The 8,365-nt window shown below is 49.7% G+C and overlaps 1 protein-coding gene and 1 long non-coding RNA gene across 9 annotated transcripts in view; one reads left to right on the top strand and one right to left on the bottom strand.

Annotated features, from left to right (window-relative positions):
* Tshz2 (teashirt zinc finger homeobox 2) overlaps positions 1 to 2,123 on the bottom strand; it is a 433,036-nt gene extending 430,913 nt beyond the window's left edge. For 4 of the 6 annotated variants that reach the window (XR_015446002.1, XM_021239064.2, XM_021239062.2 and 1 more), the window contains exon 1: positions 1,534 to 2,122. Coding sequence is in view for 5 of the 6 variants with exons in the window: in XM_021239064.2 (XP_021094723.1) it covers positions 1,534 to 1,573 (40 nt within the window). In the remaining variant the exon portion in view is untranslated. Of the gene's footprint in view, positions 1 to 1,533 lie in introns of all 6 variants that reach the window. The other 2 variants (XM_021239063.2, XM_021239061.2) reach the window with 1 other exon arrangement.
* A 513-nt stretch (positions 2,124 to 2,636) lies between these two features.
* LOC110344556 (uncharacterized) overlaps positions 2,637 to 8,365 on the top strand; it is a 29,394-nt gene continuing 23,665 nt past the window's right edge. For all 3 annotated transcript variants that reach the window (XR_015446004.1, XR_015446005.1, XR_015446003.1), the window contains exon 1: positions 2,637 to 8,134. This is a non-coding gene — a long non-coding RNA (uncharacterized LOC110344556). The remainder of the gene's footprint in view (positions 8,135 to 8,365) is intronic.

An 8,365-nucleotide genomic window follows, 5' to 3' on the forward strand; every position in this document is an offset into this window, starting at 1 on the left:
AATGGTTACGGAAGCAATTTTGTACTCAGAAACAAAGATGACTTAGATATTTCAAAGCACATGCATTGCCATTCAGGCTGGGATCAGGTAAGCCTGGAGATGAGCCTGGCGGTCTGGCATGTTGAGATACAAATACTCATTTTCTCTAGATTCATAACTAACTTTGAATTTCTCCTAAGGGTGACAACTTTCCAAAGTTGTGCAAAGTGTGCCACCAGGCTTCTCCCTGTGTTTTCCAGTTGGAGCAAAATAAAATGCGGCAGTGAGACTGAGGAGCCCAGCCTTACTCAGGTTACCTAAAGCGAGAGGGCAAAGCCAGAGAGAGAGGGAGGAAAACAGAAGAGCAGCAACAGAACTTCAACTTTTTTTGCTAAAGCCCTGATTCAACCAAAGGACACAAAGAAATAAAAACGCCCACATGAAAAGCCAAACAAGATAATAATTGTGCATGTCTGGCTCTGAATACAGAGGGCAAGGCTTGCGTCACTGGCACTCTGAGTTACCATGGTGAGTGATTTATTGATATATATCAAGAATGAATAGATCAAAGCCAGTGAGATGACAGGTGATCAATCAAATGTCAAATCAAAACTAGCAATCAAGTGGAAAGCTGATTATTCAGTGGGTGGGTCTGGCAGGAGAAAGATGAACTTTCATATTACACTTCCGAGAAACAAAACCTCAGCATACTATTAAAAAAGCAATTAAGCAACCCAAAAGGGGGAAAAAAAATCTCTTGGAAGGTCTATTGTACCGATCCATTGACCTGTTCCTGTTTTGGTGGGGGTCTGGTGGTACGGATTCAGATGGGATAGCTCCTATCACACAAATCAATTTGCTCATAAAGTTTGCAACTCTCTCCCGGCAAAGGAAATCCAGAAGTGTTTAAATTTCTAAGGGGGCATTCCTCCTCTTCCACCTTTTTTTTTTTTTTTTAAAGAGAAGAGAGAGGGTTGAACCGATTCCCGAACGTGGATCCTTTTAGAGAACATTCAAAGGATCATCCCCTTCCTGGGGCGCTTTCTCTACCTTGGCAATCAAAGCTAAACTCCCATTGCTAGCCCCACGGCCAGCCTGCAGCCTGGGGCGAGGGCAAGCCTCCCACTTCAGCGCCCCAAGCCCGGCCAGAGGAGACGCTGTCCCCAGAGGCCAGAAGCCGCTGGCACTGACCACGCGGAGGGCCAGGGGGACGGAGGGGCAGGCTTCTCACTCCGCACCCCAAACCCTCAATCGGACTCTGGCTCCGGAGGCAAGAACAGATCCGGGGAAAAGTTAGGGGCGCGGTGGAGGGTGGAGGAAACAAAGTTGAAGGAGGGAAGGCTCGGTGGGGTAGCCCCCCCCGCAGCCGGAGCCGGGAAAGGGGAGGATTTGGAGAGCTGCGAAGGCGAGGGGGGACGGAGTTGCCGGGGACCCGCGCGAACTCCCCTAAAGCTGAGGGGGTGGCGTCCCAGGCACCCGGGCGGCGGGCTCGGCACGGGGCGCGGGGCGCGGGGCGCGGGGCGCGGGCGGCAGCCCGAGGAGCCGGTCTCTTACCTGCTGCCCGCTTGGGTGCCTGCTGTTTCCGCCTGGGCATCGCTCTACTTTCCTCCAGTCCCACTTCTGGCGCCCCAGCCCCGAGCCGCGCGCGGGGCCCGCTGTCTCTCGCCTCGCCGGGTGTCCTCCGTCTCTCGCCCGGCGGCTCCCAGGACGTCACTCGGCCTCTGCCCCCCGACGATCCCCCCCGCAACTCCGCCGCCGCGGGCCGGAGACCCCTCTCGGGGCGCAGACGCGGGGCCGGAGCCTGCGGCGGCGAGTGGAGGTGGTCTCTGCCTTGTTTGTTTGTTTGGGGTTTTGTTTTTTCCTCCCTCTGTTTTTGTTTTTGCTTTTGGATGTATATATTTTTTGTTTTTGCTTTTTTTTTTGTGGTGACTGGTGAGACACTTGATTTCTTTATTAAACATCCAAGACCGGGTTCAGATGGGAGGACGAGGGGCGCACACGCGCCGCACGCACACGCGCGCGTAAAGATAAGGAAGAAAAAAGCAATCCTGGGAAGCGAGCGGGTTTCTTCTTTCTCTCCTTCCTCCTCCTTCTGCTCTTTCCCTCCTGCTCCTGCACTTCCTCCTCCTCCTCCTCCTCCTCTGCTCTTCCTCCTCCTCCTCCTCCTCCTACTCCTCCTCCTCCTCCTCCTGCTGCTGCTGCTGGGGCTCGGCTCTGGCTCGATGGCGGCGCCCCGAGATCCCTGCGGCCGGGGCCGGCTGTGGCTGTCGTCAGATCCCCGTCTGTGAGTGAGACGCCAGAGGACAGGCTCGGGTTTGGGAAAGACTGAAAATCCGGAACCACTCACTCACTCACTCACACGCAGACACACGCAGACACACGCACGCACTCCCGCTTCCTCTCCCACACACTCACCCCCCACCTATATGCACACGCACACACTCACACACTCACACTCACACACACAAGGCAGGGCGAGGCGATGCCAGGAAACATCGATCCCGCTGAACAAACTGAACATTAACAAACTCCTCCTCCTCCTCCTCTCCCCGCGACCTGATGACAGGGAGAGATTTACTCCCCAGCCGCAAAGCGCCGGGCAGAGGGAGTCTGTTAAAGGGACAGTGTCCTGCCGGGGACAGGGGCTGGGGGCCCAGGGCCCGGCGCGCCCGGCTGGCTCTCTCGGGGCGCCCTCGTCGTGGATGGCGGGACGCCCCTCCGGGAGGAGGCTGGGGGCGGGGCGGGGCGGCCGGGAAGCCAGAGCACGGTGGTAAACTTGGAGCTGGGCAGACAGGCTGGGGGGGTCAGGCTGTCTGACCGGACCACCCAGGTTTGCTTGGGGCAGGGGGCTCGGTGGGGACCTTACTTACCCAGGGGTGACTCCCATATTTTAAGTCTTAACCAGACTCCCCCAAATTTCCTGCTCACCTGCCTGGCTTAAGTTTCCCTCTTCTGTTCCTTCCACTGTCCTGAAGATCAAGGGTGGTCTCCAAAACAAAATCTGCCTTCTTGGACTCCTTGGGTATGGTCTTTTTCTTTCCTTTAAGCAGTATTTACTGAGCACCTACTCTGTACCTGTTCAGGAGACACAGCAGCCATAGAGAAAGGAAAACTCCTAGGCTTTTGGTATTTATATTCTAATGGGGGACAGTACACAAATCCCCTGATGGCCCATCTTTGCTTAAATGTCGCCCTCTCCCTAAGGTCTACCTTATTTATAATTTCATACACATGCCATCCTATTTTTTCATTTTATTTTTCCCCACCGGGCTTCTCAATGCGGCACATGTTATGTACAGTTTTCTATTTGGTTAATTGTCTGAGATCCCCTCTAGAATATAAGCTGTGTTGGGAGGAGGGATTTTTGCCTCTTTTGTTCTATAATTATCTCCAATGATGACAAAGCTTAAATCTCATAGTCAGGCTGCCCTAAAACATTTGTGCAATGAATGAAAAGTAAGTAAATGCACACACACACACATCCTAACTTCAGAGTGGTAAACTCCATGAAGATGGTAAAACTGGGTGTCCTCGGAGTTTGACAGAGGAGGTGGAGGAGGAGGAAGAGGAGGAGGAGGAGGAGGAAGAGGAGCTGCAGATCCCCAGTTGGGACAGATTGAAGTTAGCCTTTATCACTGAGGGCTGTTATTGGCCCAGGACCTCTCCAGGTGTTGGGGGCCCATCTGTGAACAGGTAGAACCTGAACTCTGCCCATATGGAGCTCTCCTTCCGGTGGGGGTGGCAAACAGGTAAGAAGCAAGGGACATAGGCAGAGAGGAACTGGCCCTTGGACCACTCTGAACCCGGACTTGGAGGTCAGAGGATGGTGAATAGGTGAGACTTCCTGGGGAAAGTGGAGTCAAAACTGAGTTCTAAAGGTGGAGAAGGAGGTCGGTGGAAAGGAAACTGATACAAACACCTTGATCTTACAAAGACAGGTGTTGTTGGGAGCATCTGCTTTCTACACTAAGCTCCTTCCCACTCTGGAGGCCACTCTTAAAGTGAGCCTGGCTGGGCAGGGGGGTCCTTACCCTAGAATAAGGTTTTCTAACTTTGACTCTATTAAGATCCTGGCCAGATACTTCTCTGTTGGAAGGGCATCCTGGGCAAAGTAGAACGTTTAGCCCTAGCTATTACCCGGCATTGCCCAGTGCCCTGTGGGTGCATAATTGCCCCTGCCTGAGCACCATTGCCTTAGGCTTCCTAAATCAGAAACTTCAGGGTAAAGGACTAGGAATCTGCAGTTTGAACAAGCAACCTCCAGCCCCAAGTGACTCTTCTGCTCCTGCAGTTTGAGAATTTTTGCCAAAAAAGGCCTTTTGGCTTCTCTGGGAATCTGACAAACCCAGTACTGCTAGCTACAAAACCAAGTCATGCTTAGATATTAATATAATTTAGTCTTTTGGGGTGATTTGTCATTGTGGCTACTGGGATGAACTTTTACCCGTCCTTCTCCTTGCTATCCCATTCCTGTACCCACCGGAAGTGAGATTTTACGGTATGTCCTGGGACACCTCCTATGAATAACCCACCCACCTACCACCTTTGCCTTCCCTCCTGGGCAACTACCAGGAAAGAGTCGTTCCACTGATATCTTTCATAATAGTTCTTCTGGGCTGTAGGAAACTTAACTTTCTCCATCCAACTTGTCAGCCACAATGTGCCATTGTCACCATTTGCAAAGTGCTGTTTAATCACTGTCTACATTGCCACGTGCTTCTCCACCTCACAAGTCTAGCATGGGTTGCTAAGTCACCTGCCCTAAAATGACCTCCACCTGTGATCAGCCTCACCTAATCCCAGCCTAGTCCTCTGGCAACTGAGGCAGAGAAAATCCCATTTCACCATTGACAATATCAGCAAAAGATTATGAATTCTAATTATTCAGTAAACCTTTACGGGGCACTGTGCTAGGGACCCTTGCCTATTGTGCAAAACCCCAGGAACCACACAATTATGGGGTCAGGAGATACAGACTTAAGGCCTGAACAGAAGGAGGACAGGGGCTTCAGGGAGCTCACTGTGATTACATCTCCTCTAGAAGCCCCAGGTCCATTGAGCTAGTGTTTGCCTTACACTCAGGCCATTCCTTGACAAACACCCCCTGTGCGCTTCAGGTGTACCAGGCATCGCCCCAAGAACAGGACACAGCAATGCATAAGGCAGGGCCTTGTCCTCCAAAAGTTTCTATCATAATGGCATCCAAATGCTGGCCACAAGGAAAGTGGGAGCTTGGCAGCTAGATCTAGTCTTGGGGAGAATAAAGAGAAAAATAGTAGTTGAATCTGAGCAGTGCAGCTTCTTGCAGTTTCTTTGCAATGTTCTCAGAATGTTACTTCCACTCCCGCCTGGTCCTTAATAGTGAGCGATACAAAGAGGGACTCTCAGTAACTGTAATACCTGCCTTTTGGCTGGCTACCGACATATTGTTGAGCCCACACTTCTGGAGTGTTATTGCGGAAATCTGTATTTTTTCTTATTGCTACCAAAGTAGAACAATTCGTTTACTTACCAACAAGGAATATTATGGCTCTGCCAGAGGGATGCGTAACACAGTGATACCCAGATGTTTAGGAGTGGTGTAGAAATGACATGAGGTAACACCGAATCACACAGTGAGAAAGTTATTCCCTTTCAATTATCTTTCCATTTGAGATCTCCATTTAGGGTTGGCCATCTTTTCTGTACATAACACTTGCTAACTTGTATTCTTAACCAAGATACCGTGGATCTCGGACTCAGAAGCTTGGGCTGTAGCAAGTGCAACTAGCTGAACTTCTACAGAGTAGTTTGTTTTCACTGAGTTCACTTTAGGGCTTAGCTTCTACTTTAGTGAAAGAAACCTCACTCTGCTTGTGGTAGCAATCTCAAGTTTAAACACATGTATTTGAATCTAAAAAAGTAAATATATGTAAGAGCCTAGAAAGAAGATGGACAGAGCAGGTGGGCATCAAAATGATGGCAAAATGTGGGAAACTGCCACTACAACTGACTGCTCCAACTGGCAAAAGCACCGTGTAAGCCACAGGCTGTGGATCTTAGGGAAACTTCTTCCAAGAATTGACACTTACAACAATGCTAGGTTTAAGTCTTGAGGAACTGAGTTTCCCCTAATCCTGGACTCAAACCCCGGGGATGTGTAGGGGCACAAACTGTCTGGATGCAGCTCAACTGCATCTCCCAGAAGAGTCCTTCCCACCCTGGCAGAACATCGGAATCACCTGGGGAATGTTTATTATTATGAGTCTCCTTTTTAAGGTAAAGAAGCCCAAGCCCCACTCCAGACTTACTAAATTAGATCCCAGGGAGGGGCCAGAAAATCTGACAATTCCATGGTTGCCAGGTGATTCTGATAAGGTGCCAGGTATGAAAACCTTTCCTATACAAAAGTCGGGTTTTTGTATCAAGTGAGCCAAGTCCGGAGAGTTTTGTCGCATGCAAGGAACACAAAGCTCACCTAATCTTGGGTTTCCTCAGAAGGTTGGTCGAAAGGTCCTCTCCGGGTCCCCAGATGCCCGTGAATTCTCCATTTGGTGAACTTTATACTGAGGGGTCATCTTGGTTGCCATTCGTTTGCCTGTCTTATCCCTTGACTCCAAGCTAATGCACTGAAAACAGACATTTGCTGAGTGCCGACCGTGTGTAGGGCACTGCCCCGATCGATACCAGGCTGCCCGGAGACGAGCATATGGGGGGTGATCTCCATCACAGCCACATCTTTCTGGGACGAGATTTCTTCCTCCGACAAGATTCTCCCTCCAAATTGGCTTCTCCACTCTAAGCTCAAAGATTCCCTGTGGTACCCACTCTATCTCTCCTGCTCTGTGAGTATCTTCTTTGTGTATTTGCCTGTTTTTTATTTATCTCCCCTAATGAAATATAAGCTCGATTCATCGCTATATTCCCAAATTCAGTGCATAATGGTGCTCATTAAAAAAAAAACCCAAAAACCTATAGAATCACTGAATACCAAGGTAGGGATATTTGCAAGGAAGGACGTACTTTTAAAAAAAACACCCTATGCCCACATAGTTTTTGTTAGATACAGGTCTACAGCATTTCTTCCTGTTTGTCATTTTTCCAGTTGATGCTGTCATCCCTTGCCGACTTCTCTGCCTTTTCTACCATTTCTCTCTCTGGTCTCCTGTCTCCTCCACATTCTCTGTAACTTCACCTCTTCCAGACAGCACTCCCAAGGTAATCCCATGTGGTTCACACTTCTCAAATCCATATTCTCTTACGGTGCAGAGATTCAAGGTGGACACCTGGAAGTACCCTAGCAAGGAGAACTAATTTCTGCTTGGATTTCGGGTGATAGTTACCTGGAACAGTCAGCCTCCATGGCTTCTGAGAGGCTGAGATGGTTCTTAACTAGGGTTCTGGTTACTTCAGTGCATGCATTCAGTCTGGAAATTAATTCATTGCACACTTCCACTTCGTGTTCTTTTTCGTGAATGTGTAATGCTTCAAGAAGAAAAGGCAGCATGTTCAAACTTTGCTGCATATTGTAGTCAACTGGGGTGACTTAAAAACTCCCAATGGGTGTGCCTTACCCCGGAGCCTTACTTACATCGGTCAGCGGGGTAGGATCCAGCCTTCAGGAGTTTTTAAATCTCTGTGGTGATTCCAGTGCATGGCTAAGTTTGAGAGGCAGTCCACCATGCGATTTTGCCCTTGGGGATATAATTCATTGCCTTTCTCTTGTGTCATTTAACTAGTTTCTCTCCTCCTGGTGAAACTTTTAAGGTAGCAATCTGTGGTTAATTCTCTCTCTTGTGTGATACCTGGTACAACTTTGTGCTGTCAGGGGCTGGGGCAAGGGTGACCCTGGCTCTCAGAGAGTGGGAGGAGGAAACCCCAGTGGGATGATGGGGTGGTGGATAAGGGGTAGGGGCAGAGCCCACTTTAGGGTTAGGGACAGGAAAAGAATCTCTGAGAAGGCAACATGGAAACAGAGCTGGAAGCAGCCCGCAAGGAACCAGGGCCAGAAATTGGAAGGGACATCTGGGCCTCTGAACGGAAGGAGATTCTAGGAAGCAGCCAGGGAGAGGAAAGCAGGATGGCCAGAGGAGAGGGGCTGGGCTCTATCACAGAAGAGCTCCATCCTCACCTTCATGTCAAGTTCCAACGTTACCGTCTCAGCTATTGACGAATGGTAATTCATTTATGTATTTTCTGAAATCACCTAGTCCATTAAAGACCCTCTCCAACACAGGGGAAGGTATACCTTGTTCTACTGGGTGGAAATGTGTTTTGTTGTTGTTGTTGTTGTTTTTGGTACTGGGGATCGAACTCTGGTCCTTGCACTTGAGCAGCAGGCGGCGAAACCACTGAGCTAAATCCCAGGCCCAGGAAATGTGTTTTTTAAAAGCAGTCGAGGTTGATG

This window comes from Heterocephalus glaber, unplaced genomic scaffold (genome assembly GCF_053883595.1).
Source record: "Heterocephalus glaber isolate CG9 unplaced genomic scaffold, H.glaber_assembly_v1.0 deba00001673, whole genome shotgun sequence".
Classification (NCBI taxonomy): Eukaryota; Metazoa; Chordata; class Mammalia; order Rodentia; family Bathyergidae; genus Heterocephalus; species Heterocephalus glaber.